The sequence below is a fragment of the Drosophila novamexicana genome, unplaced genomic scaffold (assembly GCF_003285875.2).
Source record: "Drosophila novamexicana strain 15010-1031.04,08,12 unplaced genomic scaffold, DnovRS2.1 tig00000193-arrow-pilon, whole genome shotgun sequence".
In the NCBI taxonomy this organism is placed as follows: domain Eukaryota; kingdom Metazoa; phylum Arthropoda; class Insecta; order Diptera; family Drosophilidae; genus Drosophila; species Drosophila novamexicana.
Genome location: NW_020824787.1, coordinates 9,559,451 through 9,574,479, shown reverse-complemented (window position 1 = coordinate 9,574,479; position 15,029 = coordinate 9,559,451). Strand labels below are relative to the sequence as shown.

At 41.8% G+C, this 15,029-nt stretch overlaps 3 protein-coding genes across 5 annotated transcripts in view; all 3 read right to left on the bottom strand.

Annotated features, from left to right (window-relative positions):
• Positions 1 to 148: 148 nt before the first annotated feature.
• Positions 149 to 1,901, bottom strand: LOC115759060 (inner centromere protein A). 2 transcript variants are annotated; one of them, XM_030699887.1, is made up of 4 exons: positions 1,814 to 1,831; positions 1,465 to 1,556; positions 1,275 to 1,373; positions 149 to 1,196 (listed from the first exon to the last, which is right to left on the bottom strand). In XM_030699887.1, exons 1-4 carry the CDS (start codon positions 1,829 to 1,831, stop codon positions 518 to 520), a joined length of 888 nt encoding a protein of 295 aa, XP_030555747.1. In that variant the 3' UTR covers positions 149 to 517. The 2 variants fall into 2 exon arrangements, with proteins under 2 accessions (XP_030555747.1, XP_030555748.1); XM_030699888.1 differs by lacking the exon at positions 1,275 to 1,373 and having other exon boundaries at positions 1,814 to 1,901.
• A 438-nt stretch (positions 1,902 to 2,339) lies between these two features.
• On the bottom strand, positions 2,340 to 10,114 carry LOC115758845 (paramyosin-like). 2 transcript variants are annotated; one of them, XM_030699626.1, is made up of 9 exons: positions 9,982 to 10,114; positions 9,433 to 9,899; positions 8,475 to 9,376; positions 8,183 to 8,338; positions 3,632 to 6,863; positions 3,346 to 3,573; positions 3,161 to 3,281; positions 2,618 to 3,096; positions 2,340 to 2,557 (listed from the first exon to the last, which is right to left on the bottom strand). In XM_030699626.1, the coding sequence occupies exons 1-9, from the start codon at positions 10,112 to 10,114 to the stop codon at positions 2,414 to 2,416; spliced, it is 5,862 nt and encodes a 1,953-aa protein (XP_030555486.1). In that variant the 3' UTR covers positions 2,340 to 2,413. The 2 variants fall into 2 exon arrangements, with proteins under 2 accessions (XP_030555486.1, XP_030555487.1); XM_030699627.1 differs by lacking the exons at positions 8,183 to 8,338; positions 8,475 to 9,376; positions 9,433 to 9,899; positions 9,982 to 10,114 and adding an exon at positions 7,413 to 7,797.
• A 1,767-nt stretch (positions 10,115 to 11,881) lies between these two features.
• LOC115758862 (protein abrupt) overlaps positions 11,882 to 15,029 on the bottom strand; it is a 43,312-nt gene continuing 40,164 nt past the window's right edge. Inside the window, exons 8-9 of the mRNA XM_030699651.1 lie at positions 13,081 to 13,806; positions 11,882 to 13,013 (exon numbers count right to left, since the gene is read on the bottom strand). Coding sequence (XP_030555511.1) covers positions 12,517 to 13,013; positions 13,081 to 13,806 — 1,223 coding nt within the window. The 3' untranslated portion in view covers positions 11,882 to 12,516. The remainder of the gene's footprint in view (positions 13,014 to 13,080; positions 13,807 to 15,029) is intronic.

Below are 15,029 nucleotides of genomic sequence, written 5' to 3'. Positions count from 1 at the left end.
TTAAATATCACATATGTTGTGCATCTGAGAGATTAGAAATAACCACGCATTACGTTATTAATCAGGCTTTCTGCTAATAAAAAAGTAATTCAATAATTTTCATTCGATCATATGAAAAGTTGTAAGTTATTGTTATGCTCATTTATTCATTTCATTCAACTTACAAGAAATTTATGTACTTTGCACTATTGAATCTCTTCTTAAATTTAGATCTAGGTGCAGCAAACAATTTAATACATGTCTCTATTGTTACATTTTCATACAAGAAAACTCATCTAAACATTTCGTGGCAGTTTAGACATTATGCTTTCACTTTTACAATGCGTCATTAAATTACGATTTCAGAGTTAAATAGAAGGTATATCAAATTTGAAAACATTTAACAGTTGAGGCCAGTGTGGTCTGCCATATAAGGGATTTACTTTTATGTAATTCTGGAGCTGTTTTAACATTATTACTAGTAATAGAAGTCCTCGACCAGGCCGGGCGATGCTTCAGCATTGGCTGCGAGCAAACTTCACCCTGCCACCTCCTCGCTGACAAAGTCCAGCTTGACAACCTCCGCGGGAAGGCACTCCTCAACGTCGACCTCATTCTCCTGCACGTTGATCCGATTAAGGGTCATCGATACATCGGGCCCACACTTCAGGCCCGCATTTGTTGCTGTTGTTGGTGTGGATGTTGTGCTGACAACATCGTCGGCAACCACAACGGCGCCAACTGCTGCACTTGGCGACAATACTGTGGTGGCGGCAGGCACAATAATCTGTTGTGTCGCAGACGTTGCCACGACTGCGTGTGGTTGCTGCTGCTGTTGCTGCGGCTGTTGCACCGCCACGGCTGTCGTTGATGTGGGTTGCTGTATGATGATGTTTTCTGTGATGGTTGGCGCATTGGCAGCTGCAGCTGCCTGTGCAGCAGCCAGGGCAGCGGCCTTCTGCTGCTGCATTTGCTGAAACTGTTTGATAGTGACAGTTGTCGTTGTTGTCTGTGGCTGCAATATGATCTGCTTGGTTTGCTGCTGCGGCTGCGGCTGTTGTTGTATGATGTGTGACTTGAATACGTGATGTTGCTGGACAATGGGCAATTGCTGAACTGTTTGTATGACGTGTTGCACCTGCTGAACGGGCACCTGTTTTGCCGGTATACCAGCATCCTCGAACGCCTTCTTCTTTAGAGCTTGTCTAATTTGGGAGCTGCAAGGAGAAAGCAAAGATTCTGCTTGAACAACTGTGCTAGGCTAGGTCATGTTCTCTCGCTATGTTTTGACTTACACTGTGCGATTTTTAATGCTTAGACTGATTTTACTCAGATCGTCCGAGAAGCGCATTATGGACGAGTGTAACATGTCGATTTCCTCGTCTGTCCATTTACTGTGCGCGTGGCATAGCGAGGGAACATGAAATCAGTTTGGGGTTTATTAGCGCCGATTCTCCTACGTTATTGCAGCCGACTCTCACTTACCCGGACGGAGATTCCGCATTTGGATGTAATTGCATTGTCAAATCGCCGAGCCTGCTGAATGCTTGACCCGCTGCCGTGAAAATCTCCCCAACCTGCGCAGACAATTGGACAAAATTTTAGATGCATTTGTGGCAGCTGTTGTTCGTGCTTGCATGCGTTGCAAATTCAAAACAAACGCGCCTTCTCGCCCCATAAAGCAAACAAATTTCGCTATCATTCGTTGCCGAAGGAGTGAGACGAACTGACAGAGACGCACAGCCGCCAATTTTCCGAACAAATAAAATGCCGCTTTATGATTCCGAAAGCCGCTTGAGACGCAACCAATTAGCTGCGACTGCTTTAAACATACCTTTGTTGCCGAATTCATGGCCCACTTAAGCAGAATAACTTTTTTTAATACAAGATTTAATATACGTGTGGTGGGCGAACGATAGACGCTCGATATCTTATCACTGCAACCCTTGAACTCGAAATGAATCGCATTTGTTATCGCTACTATTTACACATCGCTTTTCAGTGTTTCCATCAGGCACATCCGCATCGCAGTCGAGATGTGTTTACTTGGAAATAATGCTAGACATGCGCGCCTAATAAATTTGTTTAAATTATGTCCCTATCATGTTGAAGGCAAATTAATGAATGCTAGAATATCGATGGGAGCCGGCTGTGGCTCTCCTGGCTTCCATCCAGCAGGCACATCTGCTTCTCAGTCGAGATGTGTTTACTTGGAAATAATGCTAGACATGCGCGCCTAATAAATTTGTTTAAATTATGTCACTATTATGTTGAAGGCAAATTAATGAATGCTAGAATATCGATGTGGCTCTCCCGCTCTTGCCTCTTTCTATTCTATATTCATTTTGAAATTTAAAAGCTTTAATAAACACAATTAAATATATATATATATACACATCACTTAGTCACTAAACGCTACAAAAAACAGGTTGACTTATTTAGAGGATGCTGGAACGTCGGTGCCAGCGATTTGCCGCAGCTCATTATTTTCATCTCGGCGCATTTTAAGTGCTCTTTTGGCGAATTCATATTTATTGGTGAGGGTACGAATTTCTTTCTTCTGCGACTCCAATTGAGACTGGAATCATAACAAATTTGTATTAAGGCTGATTTGAATTTGACACGTGAAGAAACATACCTTAAGTGCAATAATTTGACCAGCTGTCTGGGAAGAAATGTTGTTGTTGTTTTCATTCAACTCTCTCTCCAATTCTTTAATTTTATTATAACGATAGCGACACAGCTGCAAACAGTCATTGTATTTCTCATCGGTTTTTCTTATAATCGTCTCCAAGTTGGAATCCGTTTGCGTCTCAACAGTTGTTTGCTTGGTTGAAACTGTGCTTGCGGGATGGGCACTGGCTGAGATGGCTGCAGCTGCTGTATATGTTTGCACCTTGTTCATAAGATCTAGGTTCTTTTGCTTCAAGCGCTTGATTTCATCACGCGCCTTGGCCTGCTCCTCCTGGATACGTCTTTTTAATATTGCTGTCTCCTCCTTGAGCGGATGGTTCTTTAATTCAAAGTTCAATGCAGTCACCATGCTCTCCCGTATGAACAGCTCACGTTGGCAATCCTGCAGCTTCCGATCGAGCTCAGCACAGTTACAATTATCATCTAAGTGTGAAGTATTATTAATTGATTAACTTGGGTTAAAGTAATTGCTAGTTTTTGTACCCACCTACGGGATCTGTCATGCATGACACATGTCGCGTATCATTCCAATAAGACTGACGACGCCGCTCGTCGTGTGTGCTTATTCTTCGATTTCTTCGCACCTCAGACTCCAAGCTTAAGGATTTCTATTGGAAAAGTTAAGCAATTAGAAATGATTTGGGTAATTGGAAGCTTTACCAAAGAACCTACCCTAGGCTGGTTAGGATCACGATCCAGACTTTTTCTGGCAAGTGGCGAAGTATTCGAAGCATTTGATTCAAACGAATTATTGCTGTTCCTTAAATCGGTCTCCACCTTCTTGAGTATCTCATTGGTCGTGCATAGTTTTTCCTCCAAGTTCCGTTTATCTTCCAGGAGACTCGAAATTGTACCATGAAGCCGGTTTCGTTCAGCATCGAAGTTGGCCTTGTTGGTTTTCTGTAAGCACGATTATTAGATATGCGTATAAAAATATATTTATTTTATGGTTACCCACCACTACAGAGCATAGTCTATCAACTTCCTTTTGCAACTTTTCAATTTGATTTCGCAGTTCGTCGGCATTTCTATTGGCTTCCGTGGTAGCTGCTGCTAGGCGATTCTCTAATTGAGCAGAAGCCACTTTCTGTTGCTGCAAGGCTGCGCTCAGAGTCTCAGAAGTGGTTTCCTTGTCTTCTAGCTTGGATTGCAGTTCAGCATTGCTCTTTTGGAGTTGGGCATTGTGTTCACGTTCCTTTTCCAAAAGATTTTGCAAGTTCAACACATTCTTCAGTTTGACTGTGAGCTTGTGGTTTGTTTCTTCCAGCTCCACTTTTTGAGACAGCAATGAGTCCAGCTTTAACTGTAGCTCGTTCTTTGAGCCTTGTAACTCATTCAAATTCTGTTCAAATTGGTGAGCCTGTTCGAGTATTGTTGCCTCCAGTTCTTTTAGCTTGTCTGTCAAGCTGGACTGCTCGGAGCAGGCGCTGCTCTTGAGTAGCAAGGTTGCCTCCAATTCTGATTGTAGTTGTTGAATTGTAGCCCGCTGTGCTGTTAACTCAGTTTGAGCCTGCAACAATTCGCTTTCGAGATTTTCCACTTTCTGGGCCAAGTTCTTATTGAGATCGTTTGCTTCGGAAAGAAGCAATTTGACTTGTGTATGATCGACCACAAGCTTATCAAAATCTACAGCCTTGAGTGTTGCCTGCTTTAACTTTTCTGCCAGATCCTCAATCTTGTTATTCAAAGTTTGCACTTTTTCCAAATATTCAGCTTTCTCAGCAGCATTGGCTCCTAGTTCAACGCCAAACTGTTGCACCAAGCTCACTTGCTTTTGCCACTTCTGCTGCTCTGCTTGTAGGTCATTAGTTAAGTGTTTTATTGTCAGTTTGCTTTCATCAACGGCCAACTGTAATGAGCTCTTCTCTTGCTTAAGACAATCCAAGCTTAGCTCATGCTTGCTCTTGAGCTCTTTGTACTCCTGCACTTGCGTCTCGTATTTCTTATGCAGCTCTTGGAACTTGTGATTCGCAGACGTTACCATTTCGTGATCTTTCTCCTCGTCCTGTTGCTTGTTGTTCAATTTAGCTTGTATCTGCTGCACTAGCTTTTGGCTTTCGTCATATAATGATTCCAGTTCGTGTTTTTCTTTAACCAATTGTTCATTTGCTGCTTTGACAGATAACAGCTCCGACTCATTGTCTGCACACAGTTTGTTGCAACGCTCCTCGGACGAGGACAATTGCTTTTGCAGCTTTTCTAAAATGGTTTCGTAGCGATCCTTGCTTTCCTCCCATTCAATATTGTATTTGCGCATATTGCCTCGATACTCAGTCTCGCTTATCTCAATTTTCTGTAAGTACTCGAGCTTGACATTGTTAAGGTAATCTTTATTTTGCTTCTCCTTCAACTCGAACTCCTTCTTGGCATTGTCAAATGCGATTTGCAAATCGTTGAGACGTTTCTCGTATTGCTCCTTGGAGCACTCTACTTCTGCCGCCAACGAAAGACGCTGTTTATAGATTTCAACCATTTCCTCAGCCTTGATGCTACGTTCCAGCAACTGCGCATTGGATTCCTGGAGTTTATCGATTCGATTCGCATCATCCGTCAGCTTGGAAGCCTGTCTATCAAGAAGCTGTTGGTTTTGCCGGGCATTCGCTCGCAGCTCCACTTGCAGCACATCCATAGACATGCAGCGTTCATTTAACTCCTGTAGCTCGGACTGAATCTTTTCGATTAAGTCATCCTTTTGCTGAATTTGCGCCTGCAGCCCATTGAGTTCTGCATTCAAATCAGACAATCTGGTTTTAAGCGCATCTATTTCTTGTTGTGGCATGCTGTCGTCGCTCATCAGAGTTTGTGTACTATTGGACATGAGCAGACTCTCATTGATGGTGTTCTCTTTGACCTTCTCCTGCAACTCCTCGCAGACCATAGTCATTTCGGCGTGCTGCTTCTCGAGCGATTCGATTTGCCGCTGATAGTCCTCCACTTTGTTGACTATCACTGACTTTTCCAGTAGCGCCGACTCCAAATTAGTCATTTGTTCACGCATCTCGTTAATTGTGCCTTCGGTGGCATCTATAAGCGCATTTTTCTCGGTAACTTCACTTTCTAGCCTAGCAATATGTGCAAGCAGCTGTTGTGTTCTCTGCTCGTTTTCTTCTGCGCTTTTTGTTGCCACCTGTTGCTGCTGCAGTTCCTCTTGCAGCGCGCTGCACTGATCCCGCAAGCTATCACCGTCTTGCATGCTCTCAATCAACTGAATGGACAAAACCTCGTATTCGCGTTGCATCTCACCATATTTGGCCTCCAATTGAGCCAGCTTCTCCACGAGCTCCTCATTGTGCGCCTTCAATTGCTCGACAATCGTTGCCTTCTCGTTGCTATCTGAATTTGTCGTCTGCATGAGCGTTTGTTGTATCTGCTCGAAAGATTCCTTTAATGTGGTGATTTCTTGCTGCAAGCTAACATTTTGGCTTTGCAGCTTCTTATGTTGATCCTCCGTGGCTGCTGATGTGCGCTCAAGAGTCTCATAATCTTGCTGCAGTTTCTTGTACTTTTCTTGTATGGCATCATACTCCGCCTGCATGCTTTGTATGATTTGATCGTGGCGCTGTTGCGCGTTCTCCAGATCGTCGCATTTCTCCTGCAGCAAACCCTTGGTTTCCTCAGCAGCAATAACATCGCGGCTCAGACGGTCGTACAGCTCCGACTTTTCAGCCATATCACTAGTCATCTGCTTGTAGGCGTTCTGCACGCTCTCCAGCTGTGCACGCGTGTTGGCGATTTCTGAACGCAGTTGCTCGCATTTACAGTCAATGGACTGCGCAGCGTCACCATTGGGTGACGCCTTCTTGTACTCCTGCAACAGGCATTCCAGGTCTATACACTTATCACAGATACGCTCGCAGCTGGTTTCAAGATCGGGACACATGGAACGCATTTGATCCTCCTTACTGTTGCGCAGCACATCCTTGGACAATTCCTTGAGCGTCTTTTCCAAGTTGACAATGGCGTCATCCTTTTCGGAGAGCACCGATAGTAGCTCATTCTCTCGGAGCTTTGATTTAGTTTTATGGGTTTCAAACTGAAATTCCAAATCGACAGCAGAACGATTTTCCATCTCCAGCCTTTCAATCGTTTGCTTCAGCAACTTCAGCTCCTCTTCGTATGCCTCTATTTTTGTATCAGCTGTTTGCTTTGACTTGCCAAGAGCATCTACTTCGGCCTGAAGGGTTTCACAACTGTAAAAGGCAAAAATAATCAAAATATTACTGGATTGTATATGCTGTGGTATTTATGCACGCATGTACGAATTTTGTATTTAGTTCTCAAACCCAACATTCCACATACATAGTTTGCTTCAAGCAGCAGCAATTATTTATGTCTTCTGGCTTGTTTTCAATAAAATTGGGGTAAATAAAAAATGTGTAGTTATTTATTATGTTAAAATGAAAACTTTTTATAAACCAATAGCGACAGTCAATACTTGCTTACATTGATTATATTATCTATAAATAGTTTTAGGCTTATGAGAAATGCACAGCATAAGGAATAGTTGCAATCGGGTCCAACTTTTACGGAACCAGCATTTAGACAATTAATTATAGCGAGCTCCCTAAAAATAGAGACTGCAGCTGCAGACACTGACAGACAGTGTTCCAGCTGAGGTCGCAGCTATAACAAATAGACACACGCAACACTCACACACATTTGCGTACACGAGTATTTACAAACTTAAAGATATTCGCTGCGCTATTGCAATCGCTTTTATTCGTGTAGTTTCTACTCACACACTCGTTCGATTGTAGCCCAATTTAATTGAGAGTTACATCAGAGTCACGTTTCGAGAACTGGGAATAGAGTAGGTAAATCAACTGAAGACGTCATCGACCGACGCAGGCGAACAGAAGGTGCGGCGGCGCGGAACTGTGTGGGCTCTTGGACAGCGAAGTTCAAAATAAACTCAACTTATGGGTACATATTATAGAGCAGCATTTTATCGACGACGTCGTCAAATGGATTTAAGATCGTTTGCTTATCACACTCGCCGTTGCCATCGCAGAGCGTCAGACGTCAGGGCCGAAATTATTCGCGAAACTGGCTGCCATTACCTATGTATTCCAGCGCTATCAAAACAAAGCGCACAACAATATTGTGTGAGTGGGTTATAAGCATTTGTTTATCTTCCAGCTTTGAGCTCGCGCATGCTACTTGCTCACGTCGTTCACGGCGACTGATGCAGAAAGACGACGCTACGAAATAGAAGAGATCTTACAAAAGCCCACCACGAGTTGAGTTTGAGTTTGTGCTTTTTCACGCGCACCTGAAGTGGTGAACTTACTTTCAAATTGCAAACGAACCGCAAATTGCGGGATTGACAAGATGTTGATAAAAAAAAAAAACAATTTGAATGGAAGTAACCCATTTGTTACTGCAACTGAAGGCTATGACATAAATTTACTTAGTTATGAACAATAATTATAATTGATCAGATAACTTGGTTAAAAAGTTACCAAAGCCCATTCGAAGACAAGTAATTTCTTATGTTAAGTACACTCACCGCTGCATCAGAATTAGCCGCTCGGACTGAAGCTCGTCAACTTGAGCTGTAGCCGCAACATAGTTTTGGTTTAGACTTTCCCACTCTAAATTAATGTTCTGTTCTAGCTTCTCGAACGTTGTCAGCTCTACCAGATCACGTTCAATCATTTGCTTACTATACATGGAATTTGTGCGTGGTGAAAGCAAATGAGAGCATGCATTTGGTTGTGATTGTCATGAAAGCATGAATGAAAATGATTTGCTGATCTTTTTGATATACAGGAATTACCTGTTGACGTTGCTACACTTACCCTTGATCGCCAGTTTGAGCCACGCGTGGCGTTAAGGTTAGTGGTGGCAGGATACGGCTCGTAAGCATCGCGTCTGGCACATCTCCAAAGTTGTAGTCAACGGCCGGTTTGAATTCATCCTCTGTTATCTCAAGTGATTTCATAATGTTCACAGTCTTAGGCGCGTTAAAGGGCTGGTGTTTCATATAAGAAGTCGACGGGTAGAAGCTTGGTTTAGGGAGACCCGAGTGCTTGTGCTGACCATTTGAGCCGCCCGATCCATTTGAATTGAAAGCATGCGCCTCATCAATGTGCGCTGGCTCCGGATTTGATGTGGCTGGACACCAAGTGCGTCGCCGATTCTTATTACGCTTATCCGCAATTGTGTTACTGGTAATTATTTTCAACGAGTCCATTTTGATTCTTTGCTCCAACAAGTGAACTTTTATCTGGCTCTCGTTTCTGCGCTGTTCTTCAGCCAAACGATCTTTGAGCTCCTTTATTTCGCGCTCCAGACGCTTCATCATGGTCGCATCCGATACAATTTCATTCAATTGTGGTTTTAAACGTATTTTCTTCGCACGCATGGCGAAATTCAATGTCGATTGAGATTCTTCCATTATTGATGGCTTAATGCTACATATAATAGAGGTAAAGGCATTTCCTCCCAGAGACGCCTGCAATATACGGGTCAGCTTTGAATCGCGGAAGTTGACGTATTTGTTTTCCTCGTTCTCAGCCAAGCTCTTGATCACGTTGCTTAGAAAATGCAGACTCTTATTTATGTGCCCGCCTTCCTTAAGACGTGCCCCACGCGCACCCGTCTGATCGGCTCGCTCCGAGCCTGCCAAATCCACCAGATTTAGCAGGCTTTGAATAACAGCATCGTCGTCGTTACGATCCGTTTTGCGCGATTCGATTATCTGCGGATCAGGAACATGAATCTAAATGTAGGGATTGTATATTCAAATAAGCTTACAATGCGAAATATGGCATGCGAACGACTTGAGCGCTCGTTCATTTGGGTTTCCGCCACAGTGCGCTCTTTGTTGCCCATGCAGAGGAACTGCAGCAGATCCTCCTCGCTGGTAATGATGCACTCCTCGCAATTGACATGAACCATGCCGTTGCTTTCATGTATCTTTAGGTCTTGATTCTTCTTGTTCAGTAAGTCATAGATTTTCTCGTTGTAAATTTCTATGTAACCAACCCGTAGCAAAAAGTCCCGATCGTTGTGCCGGGCAATCTGCTTGAATATTTCCTTTGCTGCCAGTACCATGACGCCCGGATTGGCTTCGTCGCCCATCATGGTGTATGTTTTGCCCGACGATGTTTGGCCGTAAGCGAAAATGGTTCCATTAAAGCCCTTCATGCAGGCTTCCACGATGTGCTTGGCCATGCAATCGAATACAGTTTGATTATTTGATTCCTGATCGAAAACATAATCTGCAAAATATTAAAATGAAAAACGAGTTCAACGGCCATCATCGACAGTAGTCAGTCCTTGGTTCCTCCTGCTCGTACTTACCAAACACAAAGGGATCAGCCTGGCTGTCGATGAGTTGAATGGCTCGCCGGTCCTTCACTTGCCACAATGTGGTTTGGCCTTGTTCGCAGGGTCGCACCTTGATGCAGACTTGTAAGGCGCTCTTTGCAGACATTTCAACAAAGTACAGGTAACAATTATTAAAATGGAGAACGACACTTAACGACAGGAATAATAGTTTGCACAAAACATTTACAGTTTATTTCGAAAACAATGGCGCTTCGCGGTGCTTCTTCTTCTAACTACGCCAATCAGCGATCTATCAGGCGTCATTGGTTCAATCGATATCTCTTTTGAAGAATCTTATGTTATCGAACAGCTGCATATATAATGAATCGATAATTCAGGGCTGGCGAACCGATTGGCTCGATCGGTCCGTTACGTTAAATGAATATTTTTTGAATGCATTCTGAAAAATGAAACACCATTTGTTGTTCTTTATAACGCAGATTTATTGTAATTTTAATAAATATTAATAACCTTCTAAGCACATGGATCTCTACTTAAATTGCTTATGTAACTTGTATTTATCTAACTCATTTTATTCTAGCGACTTAACTGCATTGTGTGTGTGTGTGTGTGTGTGTATGTGTGCGTTGCCATAAATTCTTATCCGAATTATACAAATGCAAAATTTGCACTCGGCCTGTTTAAATGAAGCCAAATAAAAGCAACTGACGCTATTAAACGTGTTCAAATGAAACATAGGCATCACATTGCGAAACAGGAAGATAATAAACAAATTTAACATATACTTGTCATTACTTACAATATTTCTTTATTTATAAGTAACATTTATTTCTACGCATTTTCATATTCATGAATGTTAGATGACTCGCGATTAATTGTTTCCGAAGTTTTGTTCAATAAACACAATTAAATTAGGACAATATATACCCGAAATTTCGCGCTTAAATAATATGCAAGTAAATTACATTTAAATTAACTGAGGTAGAAAATTACTAAATTAACACATATCTATGTTGTAATAAGGCATCGTTTCAACTCTTGTAGAGATTTTGAAACTAACAATAAACCTAAGATAAACGCGGATTACTCAAACTGAATGTACATGCAGAAAATCGGACATATTGACATGACGAAGATTAAAGTACGCCATTTTTAAGCAGGTGAAAAGAAACCTTTTAATTTAGGCGTGAAGTGGGATTGTTATGTTTGTCTGAAGTTTTTGATTCTATTACATTTTGCCCAAAACAAACAAATTTACTTGTAATTATAGCTAAGCATTTATGCATATGTAGATGCATATCAATTTGGTGTATTTTTTTACTCTTGCTTGTACATTATCGCATAGTTGTGGTTAAATAATAATCAATTTACTTTGCTTGGCGAATTTATGAAATCTTTCGACTCACTTACGGCTATGCATATTCGAATTGGCTGAGTTTTCGCACCCATCCCAATGGAGACCCTTAAACTAGGCAGATCTATCTGCTATGAAAGTTATATATGTATAAGCAAGTACGGCCATACAGAAAATAGTTATATATTTAACTGGAAGATATTACGAGTAGTGAGTACATGGGTTACACAATTCTTTTGCTGAGGTAGTTTGGTTTTTCCGGCTGTTTTGTTGCGGCAGCGCGTAATGTCATCCACGTGTATTCCTGAGATATGGTTAGCATTATCAATATATGTAGGCGACTTGAATGGTCAGTAAGCTCTAACTGTGACATGGCACATCTGAATTGTTTCTTTGTTGTTCACAATAGCACACATATAGAGATTTCAAACTGAGATGGATATTTGTTTTTGTGTCAAGAAAGCCCTTAAAAGAGTATTCAATTGGAGTATTTGTGTAGTCCGTTTAAATGCTTAGTTGCTTGCTTTTGTTTTTTATCCACATTGCGGGTGCGTATCTCTTACTACATTTAATAAACTATTTACAGAATTGGTTACTCATTTCAAATTGCTAACACTAATTTATATGCCTAGGTCTAGGTTTAAGTTTAGCTTTAGGTATTTTGGAGTTTAAGTTCTTCAATGATTTGAAACTATCTTGGTTCTTGCATTCCTAAACTTCATGTATACACATAACAGGTACATGTGTATATAGATGTATATAGTATATAGGATAAGTATGTATTTATATGTATGTAAGTATTCATGCTTTTTGCCCTATTCCAACTCGCATACGAGTATTGGTTTAGGTAGTTATGTAGGTTGTATTTGCCTTTCTTTTTTGTTTTTTGTTTTTTTTTTTTTGCGATTTTTAAAAACAACATAAATTCTACTAAAATTTTTAAACGCTGCACATGATATTATTTCATGATTGGTTTCTAGTCCTAGATAACTATAGTATGCATGTATTGTACACGTAAACTGGTATACATGAGGATAAGGCTACTCGTTACAAATGTTCCATTTTCTGGGTATACAACTGTTGACGACGACTTTTCAAAACGACATGCGAATATCGTATCATCGTATATTATATCGTTATATCTTTTGCTCTCTTATAAACGAACCCCTATTTAAGTGTGAATTGCCTCTAGCTTATGTGTGGTGCACGCCCTCATCCTCTGAGTAATTCTCCTCGGCATCCGAGTTAGCTGCCTCGTTGTTGCTGCCCGACTGATTGTTTTCTAGGCCCAGGCCCAAATCCATTGGCTCTGAGCCATCGCGTCTAATCTCAGCCTCAGCATCCACATCCACATCATTCGGCTCGCCACCACCACCGCCACCGCCAGCACCGACCAAGTTCGAGTGCATGTGACCCACCGAGCCGAGTGCTAGCGCTCCGTTCGCATCAGGTGAGCGGCTGCTCGCCGGATGCTGCTGGTCGCGTCTCAGAATCGGTTCAATGGACAGTCCACCACCGCTCTGAGCAAAGCCGCCTGCTGCCCCAGCACCCGCCAGCTTGCTCAGATCAAACTGAGCAGGCAGCAAGCCCGCCGGCAATTTGTCCAGGCTGTGACCCATTGCATTTAACTGTGCCATTTTAGCGGCATGCAGGGCGGCTGCAGCTGCGTGCTCCTGCGACATGCCCATGCCTGCAGCAGACAAGTAGAAAGAGATTAGTACAAAATATATGTGGGGCTCAATGTTGGTGTGGCTTACCGAACGTATTCTCAGTGATGAACTGCAGATAGGTGTCTAGCAACGACTGGCCTGCATTGCTGTTGTTGGGCAGTTGAACCCCACCGGCTCCAGCGCTCAGGTCTTTTTGTTGGCCCAAGGCGGCCGCTGCAGCTGCTGCCGCGGCAGCTTCATTTCGCATGCGTGAAATGGTTGTATTGGCATGTCCAAAATTGCTAAGTAAACTTTCATGGTAGCGGCTTAGATCATTGGCGTTGTTGCCATAGAGTACACTGCCGGTGGTCAGATCTTCGGGGTCATCGTCGGAGTCGTCAGCATCGTCCAGCGGTCCGCCGCTGGCATTGCTCAGGTCTAGCTTTTGTGAGCCATTGCCGCCGTTACCAGCACCGCCGCTGCTGCCGCTACCACCAGTGGGTGAGGCGCGGGCGCGCAGCTCAGCGGGTGAAATCTTAACGCCGGCCTTGGCCAGCAGACGCGAGGCGAGATCTGGGTCGAAGGCGCTGGGCATAGGCAGCACGGGAAGATCCTTTGTGGAAATGCCGCGATGCTGGCGAGACATATGCGAGTGTAGCGAGTTTCGCGACTTGGCCACCGTTCCACAAAGCACGCAACGATAGCCGGGACAGACGGTGTGCTTGTCCTCCAGGTGGGTACGCAGCGTGTGTGCCGAGCGGTAGATTTTGCCACATTTCGGGCATGGCCTCGGATCTGTAGCACGGACACGCATTTCCAAGGAACGACGCGAAACTGTAGGATAAATTGAAAAATTAATTAATAATCATTAGCAAAACAGTTCACAATCTGTGCAGCTCTTTAAGAATTATATATCGATTCGCTTAACTTTTCATCGATTGCTCTTTATTATTAACCAAAACATAATTGTCTCATCCAGTCGTACATAAATTGAAGATACATTATTAGGAGCTACGTATTTCAAACAATTAGCCAACTAAAATATTTATAAATAATATATTAAGGTTAATACGAGTTAATATAAATAAATATATATATATTTATAAATAAATGTATATATATTCATTATGGGCTATACAACTGTAAAATTGTCCGTGTCGAAATGGATAATAATATTAATTATACCGCAACGATCGATTTTGATCGCTTAATTTTTGTATTTAAATAAAACTCGCAGTGTAGTCAAGTTTTAATTTTTTTGAAATTTTTTTTTTGGTTTTGCTTTTTGATTAACATTATAGGAACCTTTTTACGTATGTTTTCGCTCTCTCGTTTTCGCCAGCTCTCTCTATCTATGCTTCATGCTCTTCACATACTATGCGAAATTATAATTCAAACGACAATTTTGAGCTTTTCTTTTTGAATTTTCTCTAATAAAACTGCAACTCCTTTCTTGTCTCTGTGTGTGTGTGTGTGTATAAATTTTCAACTTAAAATTTTCTTTTCATTCATTTTTGTTTATTATTATTATTATTATTAATTGTTTTGGCTAAAAATATATTACGCAGGCACATTCTATTTTGTAGTATCATTATAATTAATTATAATAACTATTTATAATTGTTTCTGCTTGGTATTCAGCTCATTATCTACAAATATCTCCATTTCAATTCGGTTTATGCTAAAACGCTTATATTATATACTATAAATTGTGTGTAGTTGCTTTTCCTATGTACGTATAATACTGGAGTTACGAGTTACTAGTACCGTAAAGCGCCTTCTAGGGTGTAGGTTCTCAATCATTGGATTGTTGAATTGTTCTACACCTCACTAAATTACAGTTAACTTGCAGCTCTGCTACGCCTCATAGGTGACAAAACGTTAATAGTAGTGTGTATACCCTACATATGGAATTATTATTATTATTATAATCATAATCATTTGGGCTCTTTACAGTGTATCTCTAGCTTTGTATGTTAAACATATAAAGTTGCACATACCCAGTAGTGGAAGTACGAATATGTACTATTAAATATAGTATACTATATTGAATATAG

Excerpts from the sequence above, each read along its gene's own strand:
- LOC115759060 (XM_030699887.1), bottom strand. Across the intron at positions 1,374-1,464 it reads AATGCGGAATCTCCGTCCGG|TAAATGGACAGACGAGGAAA; the intron begins GTAAGTGAGAGT and ends CCACGCGCACAG. Across the intron at positions 1,197-1,274 it reads AGCATTAAAAATCGCACAGT|CTCCCAAATTAGACAAGCTC; the intron begins GTAAGTCAAAAC and ends TTCTCCTTGCAG.
- LOC115758845 (XM_030699626.1), bottom strand. The coding sequence starts at position 10,114 with ATGTCTGCAAAGAGCGCCTTACAAGTCTGCATCAAGGTGCGACCCTGC. Across the intron at positions 9,377-9,432 it reads CGCATGCCATATTTCGCATT|ATAATCGAATCGCGCAAAAC; the intron begins GTAAGCTTATTT and ends CCTGATCCGCAG. Across the intron at positions 3,574-3,631 it reads ATAGACTATGCTCTGTAGTG|AAAACCAACAAGGCCAACTT; the intron begins GTGGGTAACCAT and ends TCGTGCTTACAG.